This window comes from Rana temporaria, chromosome 5, assembly GCF_905171775.1.
Source record: "Rana temporaria chromosome 5, aRanTem1.1, whole genome shotgun sequence".
In the NCBI taxonomy this organism is placed as follows: domain Eukaryota; kingdom Metazoa; phylum Chordata; class Amphibia; order Anura; family Ranidae; genus Rana; species Rana temporaria.
Genome location: NC_053493.1, coordinates 62,541,732 through 62,558,440, shown reverse-complemented (window position 1 = coordinate 62,558,440; position 16,709 = coordinate 62,541,732). Strand labels below are relative to the sequence as shown.

The window sequence follows — 16,709 nt, the reverse complement described above, 5'->3', positions numbered from 1 at the left end:
TGGTTTTCTTAGTCCTAATAAACTTCTGAGTTCCCGTGGACTATTACCTATCCATCCTTTCTGGGACGCTGTGTATTTCATCCTTGCTGATGACAGTTCGATTCCTGCACAAGTAATAATCTCTTCTAGACCCTCTATCTTATCCTTTCCCTACAGAGCCAATAGCTGTCAACTTGAAAAATGAATTATAGCCTAAATATTAGCTGCTGTTTACAGTTACTGTGCAAACTATTCAGCAATACTCGAGCACAGCTCAAATGCTGCCTGTGCTATCTACCTTTTCTCTGACATGGGTCTGATGAGCTTAATACAGTTTATTTACATTGGATGTCCCTATTCAATGAATCACCAAATGTTCAAACTCTGTCATATCTTCGGAACACTTTGTGATAATCCAATGAATTAATATTTCCATAAAACACTTAGTGGGTCCTAGTGCATGCTTTTATGTTGTGTTTTTTTTTTCACATTGGTAACGCATACATTGGTTCATTCAAAAGCATGTAGACACTCTGGTTATTGACATCTGCAGAGTAATTAATTTGTCCCTCCGCCTGGGTATAGTGCCATCTAGATTCTAGAGAGTAATCATACTCCCATTATTGAAAAAATTGTGCCTGGACCCCACGATACTTACCAACTACCACCCCATTTCTTAACTGCCTTTTCTATCTAAGGTCCTGGAGCAGGTTGTGTTCATCCAGCTGCAGGAGCAGTTTGAGTCACACGGTCTGTTCCTTGGCGCGGTACGGAGATGTCTGCCCTAGATATAAGGGAAAGTCTGCTGGGTGTCCGCGAAGCGGGGGGGGGGGTCCGCAGCCTTGGTGCTGCTGGACCTCTCCGCGGCGTTTGATACCATTGACCATTCTATCCTTCTCTCTAGAATGCAATCCTTCTTTGGCTGTGAGGACTCGTGTTAAATTGGATTAGATCCTTTTTGTCCGAAAGAACGCACTCCATAAAAATTGAGTCGTCCCGCTCAAACACCCAGCTATTGACCTGCGGGGTACCTCAGGGCTCTGCCCTTTCTCCCTTATTCTTCAACTGCTATATGCGCCCACTTGCCGACCTTATTACCAGCTATGGTCTAGGCTGCCAGATCTACGCGGATGACACGCAAATCTTGGCAGACCTTGCAAGTGGACCTAATATGCCTGCCCAGCTGAATAAGGGACTATTTAACATCCAACAATGGATGGACACAAACAGGCTAGGCCTCAACGCCGACAAAACTGAGCTTTTGCTGATCGGCCCACAGGCCAATTCTTCCTTCTTACCTGCCTGGCCATACTCGTTCGGCCCTGCCCCAACTCCAGCTAAGCAGGTTAAAAATCTGGGTATCATTTTTGATGCTGAATGAAGCTTCGTACCTCACGCAAAATATTGCATAAAATCAGCCAACTGCCATCTGAAATTATTACGAAAAATTAAGAACCTTTTCACTCAGAACAACCGTATGATCTTAATGTAGAAAGAAATGTTTGGACAGCCGCACTCTGAAGAAACCTCTCGGTTGCTTTTTATTGGTAAAAGTTTTTCAAACACCACACATCACAGCAAAAATAGGGGTATACAGCTGACGCGTTTCACACTATTGGTTAGTGCTTACTCATAGCTAACCGTATGATCTTAGTTCATGGACTTATCCACACTAGGTTAGATTGCTCCAACGTGTTCTTTCTAGGGCTCCCACAGAAGTGGACAAAACGGTGCAGATCACACACAACCATGCGGCAAGACTTGTCACAAACTGCCCAAGGCGGAATCGCATCTCCCCGGTGCTTAACCGCTTAACGACCGCCGGAGGTAGATGTACGTCCACAGAATGGCACGTACAGGCATATGGGCGTACATGTACGTCCTGCCTTTCCGCGGGTCCGATCGGTACCCCCCCCCCCCCGCTACATGCGGCGGTCGGAAACCCGCGGGGAGTGATCTGGGACGAGGGCGCGGCTCGAAACGTTTCGTTTCTAGCCGCCCCCTCGCGATTGCTCCCCATAGCTGAAGAACGGGGAGAGCCGTATGTAAACACGGCTTCCCCGTGGTTCACTGTGGCGGCTGCATCGATCGAGTGATCCCTTTTATAGGGAGACTCGATCGATGACATCAGACCTACAGCCACACCCCCCTACAGTTGTAAACACACACTAGGTGAACCCCAACTCCTACAGCGCCCCCCCGTGGTTAAATCCCAAACTGCAACTGTCATTTTCACAATAAACAATGCAATTTAAATGCATTTTTTGCTGTGAAAATGACAATGGTCCCAAAAATGTGTCAAAATTGTCCGAAGTGTTCGCCATAATGTCGCAGTCACGAAAAAAATCGCTGATTGCCGCCATTAGTAGTAAAAAATAATAATAATAAAACTATCCCCTATTTTGTAAACGCTATAAATTTTGCGCAAACATAGGTAGAAGAATACGTATCGGCCTAAACTGAGGACATTTTTTTTTATATATATGTTTTTGGGGGATATTTATTATAGCAAAAAGTAAAAAAAATATTGTTTTTTTTTCAAAATTGTCGCTCTATTTTTGTTTATAGCTCAAAAAATAAAAACCGCAGAGGTGATCAAATACCACCAAAAGAAAGCTCTATTTGTGGGGAAAAAAGGACGCCAATTTTGTTTGGGAGCCACGTCGCACAACCACGCAATTGTCTGTTAAAACGACGCAGTGCCGAATTGTAAAAACGCCTTTGGGCATTTAGCAGCATATTGGTCCGGGGCTTAAGTGGTTAAAGGAGTTGTAAAGGAAATTTTTTTTTTGCTGAAATGACTGTTTACAGGGTATAGAGACATAATAGTTAACTGATTCATTTTAAAAATTATTAAAAATAGATAAAAATCCTGCTTCTGTGATGTACAGAGCTAATACAGGGCAGTGATGGTTTGTAAAACGAAACTGATTGGTGTTAAGGGGTTTTAGACACACAGTAATCACACCTCCTTGATTAGTGACCACAGAGAGAAAGCTCCCAGTACTGTGGTTATCAAGAAACGGACAACCAGGAAGTGTGGAGATCAGAGAAGAATTACAGCAACTTGAGATCAAAAACAAACAATGAGGACATGAAAACAGCACTCCATTAAGGTAAAGGACGCTATTAAGATAAAAAAAGGATCTACATTGGCTCCCGATAGCAAAACGGGTCGAGTTCAAGGCTCTCTGTCTGGTGTTTCGGCCTATTGGCAACTAGGCCCGATGTACTTATCGAATATGACACAACACTACTGTCCACCCAGAGAGCTTTGTTCAACTGACGCCCTGTTAGCGATTATTCAACCTAGTCGCTTAGCTTCAAAGCGTGGCTGCCGGCTCCAAACACTGGGGTATTCTCTTTGGAACCAGCTCCCTCATCAGCTCCGAGCATCCTCCTCCTTGATGGGCTTCCGTAAAGGCTTGAAAACACTGCTTTTGGATAGACACTTGGCCATCCAAGCTCTTGGCAGGACGCTGCCTCAATTCCAGGCTGCGGTCCATGGTCAGGGAGTAGGGATAGGCTCCCTGTGTCCTGCCCCCCCCCCCCTCCCTTTTTATATTTGTTTACTTCTTGCTTGTTCCCCTCTTTTACTTAGATGTCCTTGTCTCTTTTCTTTGCTCCTGGGAACTGGATATCCCCAGCTTGCTGGTAAGCGCTTAGACGCGAGTTTCACAACTCGCATTCGGCGCTCTATAAGCATTTATTCCAATCCAATTGTATGGAAAAAGTATATAATCCTGCCTTTGCATTGCTGTTTTTTTTTTTTCACAGGTGTAAAGCTTGCCATGGATGGGTCAAAATTGGGCTGGTTCAGCAGGGGCCGGACCAATTTTAAACCCATCTAGGGCTAATGATCAGCATTTCTTGAATGGGAATGTTGGAAGCTCTGAGCAGTGTGTTTGGATAGCAGAGGAGTCCGAACTCTCAGCTTACAAAAGCACAGTGGGTTGGTGGACTACTTCACCAACCGTGCTTGTGCGGATGGGGAAATCTGTTAATTATTTTTTCCATAACCCCGCCGGCTGGTTCGGGGGTGAGGGGGGGGGGGAATATTTATATATGGCCAGCTTAAAGTGGAAGTCCAGCCTAACACTAAAATCGCTACATCTATAAACATCCACGATTTGGCACCAACCTATCTAACCTTGTAAAGAAGTTTCCTGTCCCACGCTGAGCTGTCGGTGACTTTGCTGTGAAGGTGATGCAGAGGACACAGCCAACAATGGAAGCCCTATAGTAACTCTATGGGTGACGTCACTTCCCATTCATTTCACAGTCGTTGTCAAATGTGTCCTTTGCAGAGCTTCCACTGCTGGAGACCAGATTGGCTTCAAAAATGTGTATATATACTGATTTCTTCTTTACAATGCTAGATAGGTTAGTGTTAGATTGTAGATGACTATAGATGTAGTGATTTTAGTGTTAATCTGGACTTTTACTTTAAGATTGCTGACTTTTATCTTAAAGTGGAACTTTAGGCAGAAAACCAAGTTCTGCTAGATAACGGTATAGTTTTGTAAAACATTAAAAATAAGTGCCATATATACACACACATTATATATATATATATATATATATATATATATATATATATATATATATATATATATATATATATATATATATATATATATATATATTGTGTATATGTTATATATTCTGTTATATAGTAAATATACCCAGAAGTAGGATTTATGGGAATTATAACTAGGAATCGGACATGAAGCTCTATGAAGGGTGTACGGGAGATGGAAAGCTTTTATAGAGTAAAGTAGTACTAAAAGCTGAGCCCCCCCCCCATTGCATATAATGCACAATACTGGCAAAAGTTTACTTTAAATGTAACCTACGTTTCTAGCTCCTCCTGCCTTCAGAGTGCCCCAATAGCAAGCTGCAAATTATAGTATAGAGTGCCTCTTTAGCAAGGTAAAAAAAAACTTCTGCCTTTAGAACCACTCACTTCCTGTCCCCTGACTACATGTCCCATGAGGCATTGCTCCTCACACATTCGCAGGTACTCAAGTGCTTACTGACATGTATGGACGTGTACTGAGCTGTATGTGTGCTGCACTTTATTTCCTGATATATAAACAAATAATGCATTCTGTATGAAGACCAACTAATTGGCTGACTAATCAATTATGAAAATTGTTGACAACTATTTTCATAATCGATTAGTTGTCGATTAATCAATTAGTTGTTTCAGCCCTAGAATGTATGTTCCTTGTTAAAGAACATTTTTTTTTTTTAACAAGTTGTTATGGGCAAAGTTCCACTTTAAGCTTTACTTGCTTTGGGTTTCCTGGATCTGCAAAAATCCAGTAGCCAGAAAAGTATAAAAAGTATGAACTCTATACTGCATTCTGTAATTGTAGCGCCTATATTCTGTCAGCCAATGACTGGTAAATCTGTTGAGTGGTCTGAACAGGCATATGCATAAAGATCTTAAACCAAATCATAAAATTCTCATATTACCTTTAACATGGTAGAAAATTTTCAAACGTCTTTTTTAATAATTGTAAATCTGCAGCTTTCCATTGAAATAAGTGGTGATCCTGCTATGAAGGTTCTTGTTCAGACTCCTTCTGTGTAGTAGGTTGACAATGCTTCGTCCCTGTCTCCCAGTTTTGCTCCTTTGTTATTGTGTCATGGAAAGCGTTCCAGCACCTGGCACAGCTCCCGTCTCTCCATTTCCCTGGCAGGCGCAACAGGGAACTCTTAGAAGCTGGCCATACACGGAATTTTGTCCGATTCCTGCAGATCAGCTGCAGTCACTATTTGGTTATTCTTACAGCTGCGGGCACCAACTGAATAAAATGGCCAACATTGGGAGAGTCACCCATTTACTTTGAGCTAACCGAGAGAAATCTTTTGAGCTACGTTTCACACCTGTGAATGTGCCCAACACCAGTTATACTCAGTGGGGTTTACTGCTAATTGGCTGCAGAAGGCAGCTCCTTTGAACCTGCTGAGGTTTTTGTATGTAATTGGTGTTGGGGCCCATTTATGGGTGTGAATGTGGCCTTGCTGTGCTTCAGTGTATATTTGTTCTAGTGTCAAAATGGATCATTGGAGCTGAAAATAAAGTGTAAAGGAGGAATGGCTTTGATTGATCTGCATTCACTGCTGCCAGAGATGTTTGTTTCTCAGGACAGGCATCCTCCAAACAGGGACTGTCCTCAGGAAACAGAGAAAATTGTTAATCTTACAATGTGAACTGCACATTTTGAAGGTTTTCCTAGAATTCTGGTGGCGCATCGAATTAAAGTTTTGGTATCAAAATCAAAAATTCAGGATGCATTTGACCGAAACCAAAATTGACAATAAAAAACATAATAATAAAATATATATTTGCAGTTTTAAATATCATGGATTTAAATGACTATGAATTTATTGTCGGTCATTATCTGCACCTTTTAGCGCAAGAAAAGCTCAAGAAAAATGTATCCCCTTTCAATTCTATGTATGTATTCACACTGGTCCATGGTGTTAAAGTATCTTGCTTGCTGCACTTTTGGTCCATTAAAAAAACTGTACCAAAAACGCACAACCCTATTCAAATTTATTGAAAACACATCAATAATGCACCCATGTTACATTTTTTATGTAGTTTTTGAGTCGCATGACCTATAAAAACCACACCATAAGCACAGTAAAATTGCGGCAAAATGGTATGCGTTTTCGGCACCATTATCTGCACCTTTTTCCTTATCGCCGAAATGCAGAAAATACAATTTTCGGCTGATGTTTTGGCCCATCTCTAGCTGCCATATATACGCGACTGGTAATCTGCAGTATGTTGTGTTTTTTGTTCTGGTGTTCAAATACAATAACTAAATTTAACATGTTTAAATCTTTTAAGGGACACGTTTATCTGGTAGTAAATCTCCGCTTTCTGCGTTCTTTTTACTGCATCTACTTCAACAAAATCAATATCTTTTGGTTGTGAGTTTTAGGAAGTTGGTGTGTTTATAGGATAATGTTGCCATTGACATATTTTTGCTTGATCAAAAATGTTTTCATTGTGATAAAGCTGCAAGGTTTAGGCCCCTTTCACACAGGCGGACTGTTCAGGTTCAGTTTTTTAGGTGTACCTGAACAGACGCTCCGTGCACCTCTATGGAGCCACGGATGTCAGCGGTGACATGTTCGCTGACATCCGACCCGCTCCGATCCGCCAAAGTGGACAGATGGAAACCCTATTTTTCCATCCGTCGATGAGATCGGATGAAGGCGGACTCTACGGTCCGTCTTCATCAGATCTCCCATAGGGGAGAGCGATGCTCTGACAGGTGGCCAGAGACAGACCTGTGTGAAAAGGGCCCTTAAGGCTTATGCAGTTACTTTGTATAGCTGTAGTGCTAAAAACCTAAAAATTGTTGGGTTATTAAGGGTTTATTGGTATGTTTTCACAAAGAAGTTTCAGTACTGTACAGGCTGTTCACTGTTTGCTATAGAGTGACAAAAATACAAAGATGTCAATTAGATTTTTATCAGGAAACAAGGTAGATTGGAGTGGAAGGTGACCTCTACAGATTTAAGTCACATGCTCCTTTGTGAATAGACAGTTAAATGGACAGCCGCCCACATCCATTGTGATTTTGTATTATCTAGCGAGAGTCTGCATTCAGCTGCACCACATCCTCCTCAAATCGAAAAGGGAGGACACTGTGCTTTTGAGGTGCACAAGAACAACCTTCTATTCAACATTAGATTAAAACCGAAGAGCAAATAAACATGTTAAAATATAAGAATAAAAACAAAATTCCATGTAAAAGACATTATCTGTTAGCGTTGCACCCAATACATGGTACAATGGGGGAGTTTTCAATCTACCTTGTTTGTGCCTTGACATGTTTAGTGGGAAAAAAACAGGTTTCTCAGAGCCGGTTCACACAGGGGCGACCTGGGATCCGACTTGAAGTTGCCCCAAGTCGCGTGGTTGAGAAAATCAATGGAAGTCAATGGAGCTGTCTTAATGCACACTACTGAAGTCGCTCCGACTTCAGAAAAGGTTCCTGTACTACTTCAATCCGACTTCTAGGCAACTTGTAGGCAACTTGTACCCATTGATTTCAATGGAAGTTGCCTCAGAAGTCGGATCACTGTCTTAACTGTAGCAACAGTACAGGAAGAGAACATGCATTTCTCAGGCAAACCCCTCCCTCCCCCTCCCTCCCAGAGAGCTGATTGTTGTTTGATTGGCCACTGGAAAGCCTCCTGTCCCGGAGGCGACTTGAAGTTGCCTTGTAAGTTGCCTGATGATTCATACTCAAGTCGTGTCCAAGTTGCCACCCAAAGTCGTGCTAGAAGTCGTGTTGCCCCTGTGTGAACCGACTCTCTTTAGATTTAGAAGGAAAATTATTTAGAATGATTATTAATATGAACAAATATCCTTCATATGAATCGTATAACATGCTAATACTGTTAATACTGTTAAAATAATTGCATTTATGCATAGTAAGCATATTAGGTTTGAATAGTTCCCTACACCAACACCTTCAACATCGGATGAAAGTCCAGAACTGAATGCCCCTGAAAAGAATGCTTCTATTTACATTTTTTTATCCATCCTTTGTTGCATACTGGTAATGTTTTACAGTAACCTCCTACCTAACCACATGCAATCCAGCAAAAACTTCTTGGCATTTTCCACGTGTATTGCGACTGTATAATCTCTGCTGAAACAGCCACATTGTTGTCTCCATTAGATGCCCATGTGGCAGGGTGGTGAATGGTCAAGAAGCAACAGGAGAGGCGTAGAAAGTACATTGACCACAAAATGTGATGTATGCCAGGCAGGTGATTGGGTACAGCCTCTACTTCCGCAAGGAAAGCAGTGAGCAACACAGTAGTGACATCACCATATCTTTTACTCCAAATCGCCTGAGTTGCAGCACATTACAACGTGCATGTCGTCTCACTACAATGTGTTGTCATTTGCTAAAAAGCCAAAAATACTGAAGGTCCAATTTTAGGTCTGTTGTGGTGCATTAGGCAGTTTATTCACATGATCCATGAGTGTTAAATGATACACAAAGGGTCTGAGAGGTGTGAATGGGCCCTTGGCACTTGGTTTTTCTGTTTAGGCACAATAATAGTAAAACATAAAATAAAATAATATAATAATGCTGGCGGGCTTTTACTGCAAACTGTGTATGTATGCTTGGCTGTAAAAAGTTTTGCCTAACCTGCCAGCAATGGTTTATTTTTTTTAATGTACATTGAGCCAAGAAAGCGTAGCACAGTGTATAAACTTGTCATGCCTTTGATGCTGGAATGAAGGAACTCTCATGCACAGGAGTTTTGTTATCCTGGCCTATTAAGATAATTCTTCAAATCCAGAAGAAGACCGTGCAAAGATGTCATTAGTGACAAAGTGAAGAGTAAGCCCATTGCTATGTGGACAGGGGTGGTTTGATGGATAAGTCTGCCATAATATGCAATGATGTGCATACATATTTCAACAAAACTCCTGAGCAGCGGCAGCTGAGTTTAGCTCCACATTTCTAGAAACTTCCTAGAAGATGAAGATCTTGACTTTTTGCGTTCAGGTCCACTTTAATGATTTTCTTGAAAAGTCTGCATGCTCTTCACTTCTATACTCACGGAGAAACCTACTTGATAATTTTCACATATACACTGGAACTCCCATAAGAAAAGACATTTGTATTAAGCTGATCTATATCATGCTGGATACATATGAGTTTTATTTGTTCTTTCTTCTGTTAAGTGGGTAATAAAACTACATTAATTTGTTACTTGTAATGTTCCTATCACCGTGCTTTTATTTTATGGAAAGTGATTTTAGCAGTTTTTTTTTCTTTTATGTCTCGCTGGAATCACAGTGGTCAGGGTGTGGTGGATTAAATCCACAGGACAGAAAAGCTTTCTTGAGTTCTCCCAAGGATACGGGATGTTTTTGCACACTTCATTTACAAAAAAGGAAGTTCTACTGATCCTCCTCTTCCTCCTCCTTAAATCTGACCGTTAAAAAAAAAAAAAGGGGGGGTTTTTGGGACTTTCAATGAGATGCGTTTTTAAACAAACAGTAGTATAAGTAAAATAGTAAACGTTTATAACCAGGCTCATACATACCACCCAAACAGCAAGCCAGATTCAACTGTCTAACTGTATATGTTAAAAGCAGAGATTGGTTGCACGCATTTGCAAGTACATGAGTAAGCTGCAGAGCCCGCGCCAAGGCTCTCTGCGATCTGCAGTCCTAACTAAACTTTTGAAGTCTCCTCAATGGAGGCATGTAAAGACTAATGGGTAGATGGAGGACAGGTGACTAGGGGTGTGTCCCCGCCTCCACCTATGCTTGGTATTGTGGTGAAGAGCACTGGAAAAAAACGCATAATAGTATAAGGGTATAAGCAAAACGCATCTCCATCCCTATATGGTACAAAGAAAACTGGGGTTGGGACTTTAAATGAGGCGTATGAAAAACACACGCCTCCATCCCTATTGAATACAAAAAAAAAGGGGGGGTTTTTGGGACTTTAAATGAGATGCGTTTTTAAACAAACAGTAGTATAAGTAAACTGCTCCAGTTTCTGCTCGACTTGCCTAGTGGAGCGGACCATACGTCTAGAACACCCTCTGCCCAGTAGGGAAGGATTCGAACTCCTGACAGATTTTGTGTCCCTTTGCAAATTGTCCCTAATATTTTCAGGAAATGGGGGTAAATCTTTTTTAACTGAGCACTGGATAGCAGTAAAAACAGCACTCTCTCCAAAACTTGAAGGGTTTTTGGATTGACATACTTTTTTCATTTTTTATACAGACACTACATGCATAGTTTGTAACTCTCCTTCCTGTATGGGTTCCTTCAGATGTTGACATTATTCCTTCATCCCAAGAACTTATTGGTACATTGACTCCCATGCAAATTGATCCCAGTGTATGTGTGTGTCTATATTAGAGGTGTGAGTCTCCAAGTCTTCAGGTCAGGAACAGATATTACTTCCTGTGTACTCCTTTCAAATACTATGGGATTTTGTTTTTACAGTTATGCCCCTTAGGGCCCTTTCACATGGGTGGACTGATTAGTTCCGGCTGTCAGCTTTTCAGGCGGACTCGATTGGACCCTCCAGTCACCTCTGTGGAGCTGTGGGTGTCAATGGACATGCCATCTCATCCACTAAAAACAGGCTCCTTACACACAGGGTGGGCTCTGTTGGAGTCTGCCTGCTCAGTGGGTAATCTGTCGACTGGTCCATGTCTGCTCCGCTTAGGCAGAGCAGACACAGCCCGCTCTCATGTATGGGTAGTCGGATATAAACGGACCATCTGTCCGTTTACATCCAACTGCCATCCAATCTGATCCGCCAGATGTCTGTTGACACCCGCCTCTCCATAGAGGAGACTGGAGGGTCCGATTTGGGTCCCCCTGAAAAACTGACAAGTGGACCCAAATGGTCCACCTGTGTCTAGCATGTCCAATAGTCAAGTAAAATGTGTTGTAGTACCTCCTGGATACGTGTATACACCGGGTTTGGTTTATAGAGCCAAGTGTAACAGTCAGCAGTATAAAGCATCCAGTCAATATTTAGCTATCATTTATCTGTCTGTCAGGTGGTCAGATCTGATTGCTGGCTGTGTGGTTATTAATCTTTAGATGTTTTTGAATTTAGTAATTACTAATGTTCAAACATGACCACTTTATGTGTTGAGTATGTGCGTGGTTATATGCTGTTATTTGAATAGGTTACCCATGTTTTCTTGCAAGTTACGATGCAATACCTCAGTAGTGCTTTTTACATGATTATTTTATTCCTCGTTTTCTTTCAGATATGCCACTGCACGTGCGTCGGAGTAGCGATCCGTCATTAGTGGGGATTACCACCTCAGTCAGCGACTCCAATTTCTCATCAGAAGAGCCCTCTCGCAGGAACCCCTCAAGATGGTCTACAACAGCAGGCTACAACAAGAAAAACACCCCTGCAGGCCACACCAGCAGTGACAGAAAGGTATGGATCACACACACTTTACTGCCTGCCGATCAGCTTTCTCATTCTTCTCTCTGACTGTAATTGTTTCTTCATGTCAGTAGTGTTATTGCAGCATCCTCCACTGGGCTGCAGCCCCACGGCAGCTATTCTCCCTGTGAAAAGTACAGTTGTTATGTCTTCTGCTTTTGCTGTCCCCGTCGATCGGTCGTAGAAACAGAGACATGTTTTGAAACAATTAGCCTTCTCCAAGTTCACCTTCTCCCATCTGTAATACCATATGTCGCGGGATCACTGGATTCTCAGAACTTCCGAGATCAGCTTTTAATTTCTTCAGCATGTGAAAATGATACCATCTTGCAAGTGTTTTTGCAACAGTTTTACTGATAAAAGGGTTTAGAGATAACTGTTTTTACCTGTCAGATAATGCATATCTATATTGATTTTGTGTTCAATTCAAAGTTATTTTTAGTTGGTAGCTTTTTGAAGCAGAACATTCTTGGGTTTCCTAAGGGATATCAAGAATGTTTACGGCAAACCTCCTGGGCATTAACTCATTTTTTATATGCATAGCTTCCAGCTAATAAAAAGATTAATTGCTTGTTTTTTTTCTAGGGAATGAAATCTGATATAGTATTACTTGCCTTACCCACAGTCTCATATCAGCTGGTGGCCTGTGCCTCTTCTCTTCTTTGCAGAATGTGAGCAGGTACTTTAACCTCGCAAGTTACCATGCAGGACCAGCGGTTCCATCCTCCGGATAGGATGTGGCTGCTGATCCTGCAGGGAACATTGTGATGTCAGTGAGCAGGGAGGGAGGAAGACTGCAGAATACTGGATTAAGCGAAGTACAGTGGAACCTCGATTTAAGGGCAACTTGGTTTGAGAACATTTTGATTTGCGAGCAACTTTTTTTTTTTTCTTTAATTCTTTAATTTTTTAATTCTTAATTTTTTTTTTAATTCTGACTCAGTTCGCAAGACGAGCAGAATTCAAGCGAATTAGGCCTGCAGTACCTCATTTGGCCTGAGGTACAGGGGCGCAGGAAAAAAGCCGAAGTGTTCTCGGGCCTTTTCGGCCGTCTTCGGCGCTCTGTGGCGCGCCCCCCCCCCCCACCTTTGGCCTCATTCGGTATTGCATCCCATTGAAGTCAATGCGGAACAAATTATTTTCATTTCCATTGACTTCAATGGGAAAACTTGCTTTGATATGCGAGTACTTTGGATTGCGAGCATACTCCTGGAACGGATTATGCTCCTAATCCAAGGTTCAACTGTACTATTTTTTTTATATCTCATCCCCTAGAAAAAGAGTATTGGATCCTTTTATCAAATATTCCCCCTCTTCCCAACTGATAAATTCCCAGTTACCCTGTGCAGAGCTTGTTAAGGGCAGGCTGGTTTTTAAACAGTAATCATATTAAGAGAAATTGACCTTTCTGATTTTAGCAGAATTGCAGTGTTGGTGTAATAGCTTTAGTAGCTCACTGACCTGAATCACTCGTTGCCTGGAAGTTCTCTTTTGGGCTAAACAACGTAGTTCAACAAATGTTGACATTTCTTTTTTTTTAACATTGAAAGATAACAATACGCTATTTCAGTTATATACACATTCCCCTTTGGACAAACATTGGCATGGTTGGATTTTTAATTCGCTATTCACTGCAGTAATGCTGTACAATGAGTGGTAGCAAGAAGAGCAAGACTCCAATATGGAGAACATAACATAAGATGCCGATTTCTACCACTCTACCTAAAAATGGAAAGCCTATGGAGATGCAAAACAAAAACTTGCAACAAGGCCCCTGCCTAGAAAGGATTAAATGGTCATTAGGTCTAGGGGGAGCTGAAGAGGATGTTTTACCTTACACCCCACTCCGGTGCTCTCCTTTCTCTTTCTATTAACCCTGCATTGTATGTGGAAGAAGCAGGTGTGTGACCTTGGCTGGAAGCTTGCTGGAGTGGTTGCTCAGATAGAGGGAGTCTACAGGAGTAAAAGTAAGTATTGCTCCCTATCCTAAACTTTTTAAACTAGATTTTAGTTTTGCAAACAGTTTTTTCTTTTTTCTATAACATTTTAAACAACTTGATAGAAAAAGTAAAACCCGTTCACAGTATCATAAACACAAAAGTGAGGCTTTGAATGATAATATAGGGGAAGGGACACCTACCTTGTCTGCTGGGTTGTTCTGGAAAAAAATAAAATAAAATACTCTCCCAGCGTTGTCTGATAATAGACAGCCTCTCCTTTGCTGCATACTGGGTCCCTGTGCCTTTCATGTTCTCTTCCTATATCATCAGGGGCCTGGTTGTCACTTCTTGGTTCTTGCATATGGCCCCCTAATGATGGCACATGCGCAGTGTGATGGAGATTTCCCAGTGCTTGCGCAGTCGTGTTGGAACAGGAAGGGACGATCCTCAAACTGTTCCCACAAAGTTGGGAGCATGAAATTGTCCAAAATGTTTTGGTAGGCTAACGCCTTAAGTTTCCTTCACTGGAGCCAACTGAAAAACAACCTGACACCATACTCCCCCGCCACCAAATGATTTGGACCAGCGCACAAAGCAAGGTCCATAAAGACTTGGATGAGTGAGTTTGGGGTGGAAGAACTTGACTGACCTGCACCGAGTCCTGACCTCAACACGATGTAACACCTTTAGGATGAATTGGAGCGGAGACTGCGACCCAGACATTCTCATCCAACATCAGTGCCTGACCTCACAAATTTGCTTCTGGATGAATGGTCAAACATTCCCATAGACACACTCCTAAACCTTGTGGACATCCTTCCCAGAAGAGTTGAAGCTGTTATAGCTGCAAAGGGTGGGCCAAATCAATATTGAACTCTACTGATTAAGACTGGGATACCATTAAAGTTCATGTGCGTCTGTGAAAAGGCAGGTGTCCCATAACTTTTGGTAATAGTGTGTCCAAACCCAGAATCTCCGAAAATTTTTATAATTATCAATCAATAAAACAAGGATTGTACATAGAACAATATCGGACCTCTGAAAAGTATAAACATGCATATGTACTCAGTTTGGGCCCCTTTTGCAGCAATTGCTGCCTCAATATGGCGTGGCATGGAAGCTATAAGGTGTTATGGAAGACCAGGATGCTTCAATAGCAGCCTTCAGCTCTCCTGCATTGTTCGGTCTCATGTCTCTCTTCTTTCTCTTGGCAATGCCCCATAGATTCGCTATAAGCTTCAGGTCAGGCGAGTTTGCTGGCCAATCAAGCACAGTAATCCCACGGTTATTGAACCAGGTTTTGGTGGTTTTGGCAGTGTGGGCAGGTGCCAAGTCCTGCTGGAAAATCAAGTCAGCATCCCCATAGGGCTTGTCTGCAGAAGGAAGCACCAAAATCTCGTGGTAGACCGCTGCGTTGACCCTGGACTTAATGAAGTACAGTGGACCAACACCAGCAGGTGACATGGCTCCCCAAATCAACACAGATTGTGGAAACACTGGACTTCAAGCATCTTGCAGTGTGTGCCTCTCCATTCTTCCTCCATACTCTGGCTCCTTGGTTTCCGAATGAGATGCAAAATTTGCTCTCATCAGAAAAGAGGACTTTGAACCAATGAGCACCAGACCAGGTCTGTTTTTCTTTAGCCCAGGTAAGACGCTTCTGACGTTGTTGTTCAGGAGTGGCTTGACAAGAGGAATACGACATTTGAAGCCCATGTTCAGGATTTGTTTGTGTGTGATGGCTCTTGATGCACGGACTCCAGCCTCAGTCCACTCCTTGTGAAAGTCCTCAGCACTTTTGTATGGCTTTTTCCTGACAATCCTCTCCAGGTTGTGGTCATCCCTGCTGCTTGTGCACCTTTCTCTTCCACACTTTTCCCTTTCACATAACTTTCTATTAATGTGCTTTGATACAGCACTTTGGGAACATCCAACTTCTTTTGCAATTACCATTTGAGGCTTTCCCTCCTTATGGAGGATATCAATTATGGTTTTCTGCACAACTGTCAGGTTAGCAGTCTTTCCCATGATTGTGATTCCTACTGAACCAGACTGAGAGACCATTTAAAGGCTCAGGAACCCTTTACAGATGTTATGGCTTAATTAGCTAATTAGAGTGGGACATCTGAGCCTAGAATATTGAAACTTTTCACAATATTCAAATTTTCTGAGATTGTGGATTTGGGGTTTTCATAAGCTGTAAGTCATCGTCACAATTATGACAAATCATGGCTTGAACTATCTTGCTTTGCATATAATGAGTCTATCTCGTATATTAGTTTGACCTTTTAAGTTGCATTAGTGAAATAAATTAACTTTTGCACGATATTCAATTTTTTGGGAGTTTCACCTGTATATGTTTTGTATGTATATATGTGTGTGTGTGTGTGTGTGTATATAGATATAGTGCGAGAATATACATGTATATCTCTATTTTTCTTTTGTACACATCCTTGCAGAGTTTTTTTTCTGGCTGACATGTAGCAGATCTAGGGGAAAGTGTTAAACTCATGGAAGCCAAGGGTTTCTTTTTTTTGGGTATACTCAGCATTTATTTTCTGAGACAATAAATAAGGACAGATGGCCACACAGCTAAAATGTTGGTTTCTGAACTCGTATGGTCTTGGCTTTTAAAGCATTTTTGCCATTTTATAATGTTGTAATGCTGAGAGGAGCTCTAACTTTATTATTAACCAGAATTCAAATAGTGCCGAATCTGCAATTTTTTTTTAAAATATATTTTATGCAAGTTATTTATTGTTGGCTGTCTAGCTTTGTCCATTGCTCCATTTAAAAGATC

The 16,709-nt window shown here is 41.7% G+C and overlaps 1 protein-coding gene across 13 annotated transcripts in view; it reads left to right on the top strand.

Annotated features, from left to right (window-relative positions):
* PARD3 (par-3 family cell polarity regulator) overlaps window positions 1-16,709 on the top strand; it is a 768,046-nt gene that overhangs the window by 283,589 nt on the left and 467,748 nt on the right. For all 13 annotated transcript variants that reach the window (XM_040352652.1, XM_040352650.1, XM_040352646.1 and 10 more), the window contains exon 4: window positions 11,782-11,960. In XM_040352652.1, coding sequence (XP_040208586.1) covers window positions 11,782-11,960 — 179 coding nt within the window. The remainder of the gene's footprint in view (window positions 1-11,781; window positions 11,961-16,709) is intronic.